Raw genomic sequence first — 15,507 nt, 5'->3', positions numbered from 1 at the left:
AATAAATAAAATCTTAAAAAAAAAAAAAGACAGGAAACAGAAGATGGAGAGAACGATCATAATGATGTCTGCCCATCCCAGAGTGTAACAGGTCATCAGAGTAACAGCTGAGTCTATGGGCTGCATTTTAGAGGCCTCCCGCTGCTCATTTCTACCCCCTTCCAAAGAGGTCCAGGAAGGAAACCACTGCAGAGAAATCCCTCAGCAAGCCTTTGGCAGACAGAGTCTTACCAGGAAGGCGGAGAGTGAGGAGGCAAAGAAAGAAAGGGAATGGATGGCTCCATGTTTCGGACATCATGTTTACATATATCAACTCATTTAATCCTCCCCCAAAGCCCTATGTTGCAGATGAGAAAATGGCCTCAGAGAGGTTGTGAATGTGAAGGTTATAAAACCAATGCAGGGGCGCCTGGGTGGCTCAGTTGTTAAGCATCTGCCTTCGGCTCAGGTCATGATCCCAGAGTCCTGGGATCGAGCCCCGCATCGGGCTCCCTGCTCGGCGGGAAGCCTGCTTCTCCCTCTCCCACTCCCCCTGCTTGTGTTCCCTCTCTCGCTTTCTCTCTCTCTGTGTCAAATAAATAAATAAAAAAATCTTTAAAAAAAATAAAAATAAAACCAATGCAGGGCAAAAAGCTGAGTTTGAACTCAGAACTGTCAGTCTTCCTCCAAAGTCTGGGCTTTTCCAGGCTACTTTCCTGGTGTGCAGCCCTCAACCACCTCCCCCACTCTATCAACTTAGAGCCCCAAAGTTTTTCATCATTAAAGACTCATCTAGGGTGCCTGGGTGGCTCAGTTGGTTAAGCGACTGCCTTCAGCTCAGGTCATGATCCTGGAGTCCCTGGATCGAGTCCCGCATCGGGCTCCCTGCTCGGCGGGGAGTCTGCTTCGTCCTCTGACCCTATCCCCTCTCATGTGCTCTCTGTCTCTCCCATTCTCTCTGTCTCAAATAAATAAATAAAATCTTTAAAAAAAAAAAAAGACTCATCTATTGGAGGCGGCTGAGTGGCTCAGTCAGTTAAGCGTCTGACTCTTGATTTCGGCTCAGGTCATGACCTCACAGTGTGCGCCCTCTCTCTCAAATAAATAAATCAATCTTGAAAAAGACTCATCTGGGGGCGCCTGGGTGACTCAGTTGTTAAGTGTCTGCCTTCGGCTCGGGTCATGATCTCAGGGTCCTGGGATCAAGCCCCCCATGGGTCTCCCTGCTCAGTGGAAAGCCTGCTTCACCCTCTCACACTCCCTCTGCTTGTGTTCCCTCTCTCGCTGTGTCTCTCTATGTCAAATAAATAAATAAAATCTTAAAAAAAAAGAAGACTCATCTGTTGGCTATTATCTAAAGCTCTCTTTCAGGAGTCAGTATATGATGGTTTTAGTCGATACATTGGAACCAGAAACTCAATATTTTATTTTTAAAGATTTTATTTTATTTGAGAGAGAGAGAAATAGAGAGCACAAGCAGAGGGGAGAGGGAGAAGCAGGCTCCCCACTGAGCTGGGAGCCCGACGTGGGACTCATTCCCAGGACCCCAGAACCATGACCTGAGCTGAAGGCAGACCCTTAACCGACTGAGCCACCCAGGTGCCCTGAAACTCAACATTTTATTATTTATTTTATTTTATTTTATATTTTTAAAGATTTTTATTTATTTATTTGACAGAGAGAGAGACAGCTAGAGAGGGAACACAAGCAGGGGGAGTGGGAGAGGGAGAAGCAGGCTTCCCGCCGAGCAGGGAGCCCGATGCAGGGCTCGATCCCAGGACCCTGGGATCATGACCTGAGCCGAAGGCAGACGCTTAACGACTGAGCCACCGAGGCGCCCCGAAACTCAACATTTTAGAAGCAACTACTGCAAGACCTAAAAAGAAATTTATAAACAAAAATTGGAATGTAGAAAGTAAAAGGGGATGACAAAGTTTCCCATTCTTCATATTGAAGAGACCAGAGATACTGTCTAGAATGGACAAATATATGATATTACACAAAGGGATAAATGGTGCTTATAGGAGAATTAAAAACAGAAGCTGTTGGTGTGGTTGCTTCTGGAGAGTGGAGCTGGGGAGAGAAACTTTCATTTTTCATTTGTTTGTCCTTATTTTTTAAAAAATACAGTGTTCTGGAACTTTTCTAAAAAGTTTAGAAATTTTTGTTACAGGGTGCCTGGGTGGTGTAGTCAGTTGAGCGTTTGACTGTTGATTTCAACTTGAGTGATGATGTCAGGGTCATGGGATCGAGCCCCGAGTTGGGCTCCATACTCAGCAGGGAGTCTGCTTGGGCTTCTCTCTCCCTTTCCCTCTGCCCCTCCTGCTTTCTCTCTCTCTCTCAAAATAAATAAATAAATCTTTTTAAAAAAGGACATTTCTGTTACAAAAGACTAAACAAAGAAACATACGCTTCCTTTAGAATGCAAGTACTGTATGTTTAGAACTATTAGTCTTGTCGCCTGGGTAAAAGTTAGGTCTTTGTGTTTCCTCTGTGTCAGGAAGGAGCTGAGTCAGAGGAGGGTCATGTGATGATAAACATGGCTTCCCAAGCAGTTGCCTCTGGGGACCAGGCATGGGAGATGAGCTTGATGAATTTACCTTTGCAAGCATAGGGCCAGGCTGACAGAGGAGCACCTCTTCCCTCACGTATGCATAAGGCAGCTCACATTCAGACACACCCAGACCCAAGAGGGTACTGACCCGACGAGGGCCAGAGATAACCATTCCTCTGTCCTTGGTGAGACTCTGCCCCCGCCAGTGCCCCACTCTGAGCAGGAGCTCCTACCTGCTTGGGACCCTGCTCCTGCAGGATCCATCTGACTCCAGTTCCTCAGGGCCCAGGTGGATCTAGTCCCAGGAAGATGGGATGCCGAGGGCTCTCAGGTGAGGGTGACTCCAGTCCTGTTCCACAACTGGCCATAGAGCACCGATCAGAGCCCTGCACCCCTCAGGACCTGAGCGTCCCTTCTTCCTCCCAAGGCATGGCACGATCTTAACCTTTGCTTATCTGAAGTTTATATCACTTTGAGCTCCAGCAGCTGCAAAAAGGAGGGCTGGGGCACAGCTCGGGAGTGCCACTCACTGGCAGGAAGGAGCCTGGAGATTGGCATTCCCAGCACCAGAGAAAGTCCTGTTGATCTTTGATCCTCCACCCCTCCCGGAGCCTTGGCCCTGCCCCTCTCCCCCTTCCTTTCTTCCCTGCTGGCCTCTCCCTCTGTTTGGCTCCTCACTTCCCTGGCGCCCTTTCTCTGACTGGCAGTTTTCCCCAGGTCCTTGCTCACACCAAGCCTTCCATGCTGTCTTCAAGCCCTACTTCCTGCACGTCTCCCAACCCTGACAGGGAGAACCCAAGTAAGAAGGTCCACTGGACTTCTGGGAGGACGAGGACGTCATCCACAGACTCAGAGTCAAAGCCCCACTCCGACCCCTCCAAAGTAGCCAGGTCCCGGAGACCCAGCCGACTGACGGTGAAGTACGACCGGGGACAGCTGCAGCGCTGGCTGGACATGGAGCAGTGGGTGGATGGGCAAGTTCAGGAGCTCTTCCAGGTGAGTGACACGAGGCAGTGAGGGAGGCTGCTGAGTGCTGGGGAGAGTGCCTGCCCGAGACCTCAGGAGGAGCTGGAGGGCCAGTGTGAGATGCTCCCACGGAGGGAAGGCTTCTCCCAACAGGTGAAGATAGATTTGCAGTCCCGAAATCCACCTCCCTCTGGTCTGGTCCGGTCTGGTCTGGGCTCTGCCTTTAATGCTCTTCAAAATCTGTGCCAGGTGTTTTAACTTAGTTTCCTAATCTATAGAATGAGCCTATCAATGCCTGTCATATCTCCTTTGTGGGACTTTTTGAAGCTCAAGTGAGATAGAAGAGCTACTTTTATGTATTTGTCTTGCTCTCAGCCTCAACACACCTGCATGCCAAGAGCTACATTGTCCAGTACTATAGCTACCAGCCATGTGTGGCTATTGCCCTTCAAATTAATAAAAATTAAATAAGATGCAAAGTTCAGTCCCTCATTCACACTGGCCACATTTCAAGTGCGCCGTAGTCCCATGTGGCTATTGGCTGCCATCTTGTCAGCACAGATGGAGAAACATTTGTATCCTCTCAGAGTGGACAGCACTGAACTAGAACAAGTCCTTGGCCCTGGCTCTGACTGACTCCCCTCAATTCCCCCTGAGAAAAGGACAGGTCTCTGCCCCTTGTCACAAGACGTGGCACTTTCTTCCTCAGATAACTGAAAATCGGGGTCCTAGAGCAGTAACAACCGCTGTTTCAACAAGGAGAGTAACATTCTGAACACTTAACTCTGTGTTAGGCACAGTGCCTCACGCTGGACGTGCATTACCCACTCGGCCCTCCCCACCGCTCCCTTAGGTAGATATGTTTTACTGTGGAGGAAATGGAAGCTCAGAGATGTTGAGTAACGAATGAGCCCAAGGTCACACGACTAGGAAACCAGGAGACCAGGAGCTGCAGCTGGGGCTCTGTGCCCGGGCACTTAGGCGAGCAGCTTAGTGGTTCTCCACCCATGAAGTACTTCAGAAAAAAACCTGATGACCTGACTGCACCCCAGTTTGACTAAATCTATTAGGGTGGGGCCCAGTCACTTGTCTTTTTTTATAAGCTCCACAGTTAATTCTAGCATGTGGCTGGCTGAGAACCACTGCACCAAGCCAGAGCCCAGGAGTCCTCGTCTACATACCATGGTCCTTCTTTCTCCTCCTTCTTGACTCTGTGCCTGTCTTTTCTTTTTGGGGCAGCAAGGGGCTTGTCATTCTTCCAGGTAAGGGCTATGCTGCGGTTGGGGTGGAGGAGAATGATGCCTGTGCCCAGTCTGTCTTGTGAAGCTCACTGGGTCCTGTGTTAGTGTGGTCCAGGTGTCAACCATGTCCCCTGCAGCATCCTGGGCTCCCTCGTGCAGGGGAGGGAGATGCTCTGGAGCTGGGAGCAGGAGAGGCACGTTTTCTTGGCCTGCTTCTGCTCAGCCGCCACTGCCCTTCTATCCCGCCAGCACTCTCCCTCTCTGGATCAGTTTCAGTTTCAGATTGTTGTGCACTTGCATAAAAAGTCTCATACTTCAGACACCTCAGAGCAAATTTGTCCAGGCATCAGAGAAAGACACTAGACAAAGAACCTGGTTGTGGAAGAGCAACACAGTGGGGAGGGGGAGAGCTGTACAATAATGAGCTCATAACATTGGAAAACAGGATATGTGAGAGGACCACTCCCAGGCAATGACCGAAATAAAATACCTGGCCTGTGGTTGCCATGGCAATTGTCCAAAGGTGCTGGGTGGCAGTTCCTCTCCCAATCCCTGCTCTTTTCAGCAGGAAGCAGCCAAGTGGCTGGGGAAGCCCCAGGTGGCTGGTCATCTTGGGAGAGATTGAGGCAACAGTGTCTCCAGGCTTACCCTGCCCCGGTTCTACCTTCATAGAGCCTGTCTCCATACAGCAGGCTCTCCCCAACATACCCACCTTGGATAGCCCTACGGGCAATGGTTCTAGGGATGTATCACTGCTTGTTCAGTTTGGTTTAATGGGGTCCAACCTTACTTTGATGGAGGGCCCCCCTTCTCACTGGGTATAAAATCTGCTTTGGGGTCTGCAGAGGAACCAAGTCTGGGTTCAACAAAACAAACAGACTTGGGGCCCTAGTGCTCCTATTGTTCAGAGGTGGGGTGTGGATTTGGCTTCTAAGCAAGGATATAAACACTCACCGAGTTTCTTCTATTTTAAGGAGACTCTTGCTCAACAATGCACCCCCCCTGCAGTTCCCACCCCTGATTTCATTTCTCCTTTACGACAAGACTTCTTTTTTTTTTTTTAATTTTTTTTTTTTAAGATTTTATTTATTTATTTGAGAGAGAGAGAATGAGAGAGAGCACATGAGAGGGGGGAGGGTCAGAGGGAGAAGCAGACTCCCTGCCGAGCAGGGAGCCCGATGCGGGACTCGATCCAGGGACTCCAGGATCATGACCAGAGCCGAAGGCAGTCGCTTAACCAACTGAGCCACCCAGGCACCCACGACAAGACTTCTTTAAGGATTTGTCCACACTCACATCCTTTACTTACCTTTCCCCTTCCTGTCACTATTCAAACCGCTGAGACCTGGCTTCTTTTTATTTATTTATTTATTTATTTTAAATTTTATTTTATTATGTTAATCACCATACATTACATCATTAGTTTTTTTTTTTTAAAGATTTTATTTATTTATTTGACAGAGAGAGACACAGCGAGAGAGGGAACACCAGCAGGGGGAGTGGGAGAGGGAGAAGCAGGCTTCCTGCCGAGCAGGGAGCCCGATGTGGGACTCGATCCCAGGACCCTGGGATCATGACCTGAGCCGAAGGCAGTCGCTTAACCAACTGAGCCACCCAGGCGCCCTACATCATTAGTTTTTGATGTAGGGTTCATTTGATTCATTGTTTGCATATAACACCCAGTGCTCCATGCAGAACATGCCCTCTTTAATACCCATCACCAGGCTAACCCATCCCCCCACACCCCTCCTCTCTGAAACCCTCAGTTTGTTTCTCATAGTCCGTAGTCTCTCATGAGACCTGGCTTCTGTTCCCACCGTTCTACTGAGAGCTCTCGCCAAGGTCACCAATCACTGTCTTGGGGCCAAATCTAATGTAAACGTCAGCACAGGATGCTGTTGACCACCCCAGAGTTTTGAAAACATTCCTTTCCTATAGCTTCGATGACACTGTCTTTTTCAGCAGGCATTTTGATGCAACCCTTCTGATGTGGTGACGTTTTAAGAAACAATCTATTAAACTTCCAACTTTAAAAAAAATAGTGTTAATGAATATGTGAAACAAACACTTGTTAGCTCCTCCCTGAGCCTTATTCCACTGCTGGTTCCCATGGCAGAGAGATCAGGAGGAAAGGGACTGAGGATGGAGTGAAGGTGAGAACAGAGTCAGATCAGGCAGCATCTGGCAGGAGACCCCTTCATGAAATACCGAGTCACAATTTTTTTTTTAAAAGATTTTATTTATTTATTTGACAGAGAGAGACATAGCGAGAGCAGGAACACAAGCAGGGGGAGTGGGAGAGGGAGAAGCAGGCTTCCCGCAGAGCAGGGAGCCCGATGTGGGGCTCGATCCCAGGACCCTGGGATCATGACCTGAGCTGAAGGCAGACGCTTAACCAACTGAGCCACCCAGGCGCCCCCGAGTCACAATTTTACCACACTTGTTCACACAATTTTACCACACTTGTTCAGCAGGAGTTGTTTGACATATCCACTCATTTTCTGAGAATTCAAAAAATACTTGAGGGAAGGAGTATTTGGATTATGATATCAGCCCATATTCTCAACTCCAGACTGTATCCACAATCTGACTCTCAGTAATATACTACCGTGTATTCAAAATGAGTGTGGATAAAATCATAAGTGATGTGAAAAGTTTTTTGGGGGGCCAGACTTGTACGTTTTTAGAGGTAGAATTGTAGTGATTAGAATGCAGCTTTACTACTCAGCCCCACCCTCCACCTTCTGGGATTCCAGCTGCACGTATGTGAGACCACTTGATAGCACACCACAGGCCATCAAGGTTCTGTTCTCTTCTTCCTCCCCACGCCCCCTCCCAAGGTTTTTTTCTTTCTGTGTTTCATTTTGGCTAGTTTCTGTCACTACATCTTCAGGTTCAACTGATCTTTTTTTGGCAACGTCCAAATATGCTGTTAACTCCATCCAGTAAATTTTTCATTTAAAATTTTGTATCTTGCAGGGCACCTGGCTGGCTCAGTCAGTAGAGCATGTGACTCTTAATCTCGGGGTTGTGAGTTCGAGCCCCACATTGTGTGTAGAGATTACTTAAAAATAAAATCTTTAAAAAATAATTGTATTTTTCATCTCTGGATGCTTCATTTGTTTTTTTTCTCATATGTTTCATTTTTCTCATTACTGTGTTCGTGTTTTCTGCTAATTCTACCATCTCTCTCATTTCTGGGTCTGCTTCTATTAACAGATTTTTCTCCTCTTTATAGGTCACATTTCCTGCTTCTGGTATGACGAGTGATTTTTGTTTGGATACTGGACGTTTTATGAGTTTTATATTACTGGGTAACTGGATATTTTTTTTTCTTCCTTTAAAGCATTGGGCCTTGTTTAATAGGCAGTTTATTTACTTGTGGCTCAGTTTGATCCTTCTGAAGCTTGTTTTTAAGTTACATTGGGTCTAGAGTAGCCTTTAATCTAGAGAATAATTTAACCCCCAGGTCTGAGGTCTGTACTGGATTCCTGCATGATCAGCGATGACTGTCCACTCTGGCTGGTTGGAACGTGATTTGCCTCCCAGTCCTCTGTGAGGTCTATTCATCTCTGGGCCTTCAGTGCCTCACACTACCTGGCCCTGCGAGGCTTTACCCTATGAATGTGCATCTTGTGTTCAGCAAAGACTCAAGAGAACCCTTATGCAGATTTCTGGAGGTTTCTTTCTTCAGAACTCCCTCCTCTTCACAACTGTGTCTAGCAACTTCCAGCCACCTCAACACTGAACTCTGATCTCTGTCACATCAATATAGCAAGACCACTGTGCTATGCTTGGGGCCTCCCTCTCTGCTCTGTGGTCTGGAAATTGCCTCTAGGAAGAAATACAGCGCAATTACAGAGTTTGCCTTTTCAGTTTCTCTTTTCTCTCGGGGAGTCCTGAGCAACCTGTTGTCCAATGACTGAAAACACTGTTCATCTGTTTTTGTGTAGTTGTCTAGTTACTTATGTTGGGAGAATAAATACAGCCCCTGTTACTCCATCATTTCCAGAAATATAAATATCTGGTTAACTCTTACTCAGCCTTCAGGTCTCAGATTAGAAGTCACTTCCTCCAGGAAGCCTTCCAGAACCCCAAGCTTGGTAAGGTTTCCCCTTCCATGTGTTCTCAAAGTATCTCATCAGAGTGCTTATCACTCTGTATTATAACTGCCATTTCACTTGTCTGTATCCTTCAGGAGACTATAAGCTTTTCAAGGGCAGAATTATATGTGTCTGTCTTGCTGTCTTGCCTTAGTACTTATCACAGTACTTGGGACATAGCATGCACTCAGTAAATATGCATTAAATGAATGAAGGCTGAACCAGATGAACTAGAAACTAAGGAAGCAAAAAGGAAAGTTGAGAGCTTAGGGTGAAAGAACTAACTTAGAACCCTAACACTGTTTATTTTAAAAAGGCATGGAAGGACCAAAACTGTTAACGGTGGTTGCCTGTAGGCAGTTGGAGGAATGAGAGGGCAGGGGAGGCTTCTTTTTCTTTATTCTTTCCTTTTTAAAAAACATCAACTTTATTGAGGTATAACTGACAGAATAAAATTTGAAGTGTACATTGGGATGCACTTTGCCATATGTAACCACTACCCCAATCAAGATATGGAACATTTCCATCATCCAAAAAGTTCCCCCAAATAACTTTTTTTTTAAGATTTTATTTATTTATTTGAGAGAGCGTGTGAGAGAGGTCACAAGCAGGGGGAGGGGCAGAGGAAGAAACAGACTCCCCGCTGAGCTGGAAGCCCGATGTGGGACTCGATCCCAGGACCCTGGGATCATGACCTGAGGAGAAGGCAGAACTGACTAAGCCACCCAGGCGCCCCTCCCCCAAATAACCTTTAAACAAATTATACGTTAGTTACTTGTATCTGTTTCTTTCTTTTTTTTTTTTTTTAAAGATTTTATTTATTTATTTGAGAGAGAGAGAATGAGAGACAGAGAGCATGAGAGGGAGGAGGGTCAGAGGGAGAAGCAGACTCCCCGCTGAGCAGGGAGCCCGATGCGGGACTTGATCCCGGGACTCCAGGATCATGACCTGAGCCGAAGGCAGTCGCTTAACCAACTGAGCCACCCAGGCGCCCCTTGTATCTGTTTCTATTATGTCTCCTCCACTGCCTCTAACATGTGGACTCTTGGAGGACAGGATCTTTGTTTTGTTCACTGAAGTTCCCAAGTTCATGGTACCATGTTAATAGCAGTCACCGAACACATATTTGTTTTGTTTTGTTTTTTTAAAGATTTTATTTATTTGACAGAGAAAGACACAGTGAGAGAGGGAACACAAGCAGGGGGAGTGGGAGAGGGAGAAGCAGGCTTCCCGCAGAGCGGGGAGGCCAATGCGGGGCTGGATCCCAGATCCCTGGGATCATGACCTGAGCCGAAGGCAGATGCCTAATGACTGAGCCACCCAGGCGCCCCTGAACACATATTTGTTGAGTAAAAAGATTTTAAAGGCTTAAATAATCAAAAGGAAAAGGTAAAATTATCAAACCTTTAGAAAACGTAAAGGTGAATATCAAATATTTATTCAAATCAGTATGAGAAGAACTTACTAAGCATTAAGAGAAGAAGAAGAGGGGGAGTGGGGGAGGAGGAGGAGGAGGAGGAGGAGGAGCAGCAAAATCCAAACAGGAAAAGACCATTAGTTACATTCAGCTATATATACATATATTTCCCCAACTCCTTCCCCACACATAAATGGTATTTCCAGGGGCACGTGGGTGGCTCAGTCAGTTAAGCGTCAGACTCTTGATTTCGGCTCAGGTCATGATCTCAGGGTTGTCAGATTGAACCCCTCATCAGGCTCTGCACTCAGTGGGGATTCTGCTTGAGATTCTCTCTCTCCTTCTCCCCCTGCTCCTCCCTCCACTTGTACTCTCTCTGTCTCTCTCAATAAGTAAATAAAGAAATAAATAAAATTTTTAAAAATCTTAAAAAAAAATAAGTGGTATTTCCATCATATGTGGAATGAATGCTAGGGCTAATCTGAATTTAAGAAAAAAAGACTTCTTAAATCAGTAAGAAAAAACTAGACAACCCATAGAAAAATGAATAAGGCAGCAGTTGTTGAAGTATATTCTGGTGACACTTTCAGAGGGCTCATGGTTGTTTTCATAATAATACTGAGATGTCATTTGCCTTTTTCACTATGTTGACATTTGCACTGATAATGCCAAAACAAGGGTGGCCCTTAGCGTGAATCCAGAAAGTGGCAATGGGGGCACCTGGCTAGTTCTGTTGGAGGAGCATGTGGCTCTTGATCTTGGGGTTGTGAGTTTGAGCCCCACGTTGGGTGTAGAGATTACTTAAATAAACTTTTTTTTTTAGATTTTTAAAAATGTATTTATTTGACAGAGAGAGACACAGTGAAAGAGGGAACCCAAGCAGGGGCAGTGGGAGAGGGAGAGGGAGAAGGAGGCCTCCTGTGGAGCAGGGAGCCCGCTGCGGGGCTCGATCCCAGGACCCCGGGATCATGACCCGAGCCGAAGGCAGACGCTCAACCGACTGAGCCACCCAGGCGTCCCTAAGTAAATAAACTTTCAAACAAGAAGAAAAGTGGCACCCACCTGTACTAATGTTATAGGAATTTTTTCCCTTACTGCCCGAGGTTCTTGGTTATGGTGCTTTGAAGAATGAAGATGAAGACCAAAGAGTGGTGGGTAGCAAGGCAAAGTTTATTGAGCAATAGTACAAAGCTCCCAAACAGGGAGGGGACCCGAGATAGTTGCCATCTTGACGTTCAAATCTAGGGGTTTTTGTAAGCTCTTTTGCAGAACTGTCTTGAGCATCCGGAGTGTGGGTCCCCTGTGGATTGGCTGCTAAGGTGTGCCAATCGGGGCTTTGATCATGCTCCCATCTACCTATCAGGTTAGGTCCTTTGGGCTGACATTTGGAGACTAACTGCCTCAATTTGTGATAGTGACAAATATTTTATGTTTCAGTGTTTTGTTTCAGGATGTTTTTGCAAAAGTCACTTCTGCAGAGGCTACTAAACAGGATGCTATTGTGGTCTTGTCTAAGCTGTAAAACAGGATATTGGTGCAGTTTTGTCTTAGCTGTCCCAGCTCCCTGTTTTCTTGTTGGGGACCCTGGCGCTGACTACTTAATTGTCCAACTAACTCCTAACACTAGGAATTATGTTCTTCACCACTGTGCCACTTTCACTTAAGAAAGTCCTTGATGAAGCAGTAAATCTCTAAGTTTATTAAAACTTGGCCATTGAATTCACATCTTTTTTAATAGACTTAAGTTTTAGAGCCGTTTTAGGTTCACAGGGAGACTGAGCAGGAAGTACAGAGTTCCCATGTTCCCCCTGCCCCCCACATATGCACAGCCTTCCCCACTAGCAACATCCCCCACTAGTGTAGTACGTTGTTACAATCAGTGAACCTACACTGACACATCAAAGTCACCCAAAGTCCATAGATTATGTTAGGGTTCACTTCTGGTGGTGTACATTCAAAGGTTTAGACAAATATGTAAGGACATGTATCTACTATGATAGTATTGTACAGAGTATTTTCTCTGTCCTAAAAATCCTCTGTGCTCCACCTATTCATCCCACTTCCCCCCTTAATCCCACTCCCTTTTTACTGTCTCCATAATTTTGCATTTTCCAGAATGGTGTATGGTAGGAATCATACAGTATGTATGACTGGCCAATTTCAGATTGGCTTCTTTCACTTATTCTATGTGTTTACGGTTCATTTAGGTCTTTTCATGGCTTGACAGCTCATTTGTTTTAGTGCTGAATAATATTCCATTGTCTGGATGTGCCACAGTTGATTTATCCATTTACCTACTGAAGGACAGATTGGTTGCTTCCAAGTTTGGCAATTATGAGTAAAGCTGCTATAAGCATCTTGATGTAGCTTTTTGTGCAGATATGTTTCCAACTCACTTGGGTAGATATTAAGGAGCTTGATCACTAGATCATATAGCAAGAGTGTGTTTAGTTTTGTAAGAAACTACCAAAATGCCTTCCAAAGTGGCTATACTATTTGGCATCCCCACCAGCAATGAATGAAGGTTCTTGTCCTTCCATATCCTCACTAGCATTTGGATTTGGATTTTTTGCCAATTTGTAGGTATGTAGTGTATCTCATTGTTGTCTTAATTTGCAATTTCCTAATCACATATGATGTTGAACAATTCTTATGTGATTTGCCATCCACATATCTTCCTTGGTGAGGTATCTGTTCAGATCTATGGCCCATTTTTCAATTGGGTTGTTTCTTTCTTATTGTTGCATTTCAAGAATTGTCTGTTTTGGACAATAGTCCTTTATCAGACACATCCTCTGCAAATATTTTCTCCCAGTCTGTGGATTGTCATCTCATTTTCTTGAGCTTCTTTCATTTTTAATTTTATAAACTCTGTATTGTTTCAATTATTTCACTGACTATAACTTTTAAAGATAGGTTTATTGAGATATGATTCACATGCCATACAATTCACCCACTTAAAGTGTACACTTCCAATAGTTTTAAGTATCTTCAGGGTTAGACAACCACAATTGGATTTCGGGACATTTTATCACCCCAGAAAGAAACGCTGTACCAATCAGCAGTCACACCTCATTCCTTACCACCACCACTCCCAGCCCGAGGCAACCACTAATCTACTTTGTGTCTCTGTGGATTTACCTATTCTGGACATTTCATATAAATTGAATCATATAACATATGGACTTTTGTAACTGGCTTCTTTCACTAATATTAATGTTTTTAAGGTTCAGCTATGTTGTAGTATGAATCAATGCTTTGTTCCTTTTATTGCTGAGTAATGTTATATGGCTACATTATTTTATTTATCCATTCATTGGTTGATGGAGATATATGTTGTTTTCACCTTTTGGCTATTATGAATAATGCTGCTATGAACATTCATGTGCAGATGTTTGTGTGGACATGTCATTTCTCTTGGGAGTAGCCCTAGGAATGGGATTGCTGGGTCAGATGATAACTCTATATTTAACATTTCAAAGACCTGCCAAACTGTCTTCCAAAGCAGCTATACCATTTTATATCCTTACCAACAACGTGCATAACTTTTGAAATTAAACAGGCACTCTTTTTGGGGCGCCTGGGTGGCTCAGTTGTTAAGCGTCTGCCTTCGGCTCAGGTCATGATCCCAGGGTTCTGGTTACTGTTAAATAAATGAGTAAAATCTTTTTTTTTTTTTTTAAAGATTTTATTTATTTGACAGAGAGAGATACAGCGAGAGAGGAAACACAAGCAGGGGGAGTGGGAGAGGGAGAAGCAGTCTTCCGCGGAGCGGGGAGCCCGATGCGGCGCTCGATCCCAGGACCCTGGGATCATGACCTGAGCCGAAGGCAGATGCTTAACAACTGAGCCACCCAGGCGCCCCGAGTAAAATCTTTAAAAAAAAAACAGGCACTCTTTTTTTAAAGATTTTATTTATTTATTTATTTGTTTGTTTGTTTATTTATTTGAGAGAGAGAGGGAGGGAGAAGCAGACTCCCCGCCAAGCAGAGTGCCCAATGTGGGACTCAATCCCAGGACCCTGAGATCATAACCTGAGCTGAAGGCAGATGCTTAACTGACTGAGCCACCCAGCTGCCCAAACAGGCACTCTTTTTAAAGAACCCTAGCCCTGTTTCAGATAGAAAATAGGTCCTCAGTAAGTGTTGAATATAAGAATGAACGGGTGGTTTGAGGAAGGTGAGGAGACAGACTGAACGTGGAAGCAGGGTAGGAGATGGGGGAGCCCCTGACAGTGACTTTCACTCCAGCACCAGCTGGCCAGGCCCCTCTGAGCCCTATGTGATTCCCAAACAGGATCAACCAACTCCTTCTGAGCCCGAGATTGACCTGGAGGTTCTCATGGAACTATCCACAGAGGAACAGAAGACTCATTTGGAGGTAGAATGTGGGGCTGGGCTTAGAGCGGGAAGAACCCAGGAACCCAGGTTTTGCCTTCTTGAGTGGCATGGGGAGAACCAATTCAGAGGGGAGGATTCCTGGGAGGGCTGAGTGGAGGCTTGTGGGAAAGTGCTGTGGCTTGGGGACCCATTCTTTGCTCTCTTTCACCCAGGCTATTCTCCAAAACTGCCCCCGTCCCACAGAGGTAAGGGATGCTCTGCAGGTCTGGGGGTAAGAGGGGCCCAGAGGGGAGGCAGCTAATGAAGAAGAGTGTTTGAGAGGAAGGCTTGGCCCTCCATCCTTCTCCCCTTCCCCAGCTCTGGAGACATGGGGTCGGGGAGATTAGGGAGGGCAGTGTGGTGGGTGGGTGTGACCCCATGCTTTGATCTCACCCGTTTCTCTCTCAGCCTTTTATCTCTGAGCTGCTCAGTCAACTCAAGAAACTCCGGAGACTCAGTCGGCCTCAGAAATAAGCCTTGTGAGAATACCTTCAGCAGCCTCAGCACTGCCAGGACTGCCCTGAACCTCTGAATCCTGGGCTGAGAGGAAATGGTCCCGTGGGACACAGACAAGGAACATGGAGGATGAGGAGGGACATTTGGATACCCCTAGTGTATGTGCAGTCACAGCTGGGCTTTCTGGAAGCCATTCATGGCTGTTGACCAGTACTTTCCAGCCAAGTGGATAAAACCTTTGGGAGTCCCAGCCGAATGGAGTGTGGAGCATATCTTTCCTGACGGATGGGGAGCGGAGGGTAAAGTGATATACCAGAGGGCCAGCATCCCGAGCCACCAGGCTCTATCCACACCTCCTCCGTTCATCTATCCAAATTGGCCTTGAGAATTCAAAGATCACAGTTCTGCTTTA

General features: G+C 45.9%; 1 protein-coding gene across 1 annotated transcript; it reads left to right on the top strand.

The window, feature by feature from the left end:
* The first annotated feature begins 3,274 nt into the window (after positions 1 to 3,274).
* Positions 3,275 to 15,163, top strand: PPP1R14D (protein phosphatase 1 regulatory inhibitor subunit 14D). Its single transcript, XM_021695735.1, is given in 6 exon segments — positions 3,275 to 3,529; positions 3,827 to 3,831; positions 14,557 to 14,640; positions 14,813 to 14,845; positions 15,048 to 15,117; positions 15,119 to 15,163. Coding segments are annotated over 6 exon segments (492 nt in total).
* The last annotated feature ends 344 nt before the right edge of the window (positions 15,164 to 15,507 follow it).

The sequence above is a fragment of the Neomonachus schauinslandi genome, chromosome 9 (assembly GCF_002201575.2).
Source record: "Neomonachus schauinslandi chromosome 9, ASM220157v2, whole genome shotgun sequence".
Lineage (NCBI taxonomy): Eukaryota > Metazoa > Chordata > Mammalia > Carnivora > Phocidae > Neomonachus > Neomonachus schauinslandi.
Note: the sequence above shows the minus strand (reverse complement) of the source record. Positions and strands in the feature narration are given on the sequence as shown.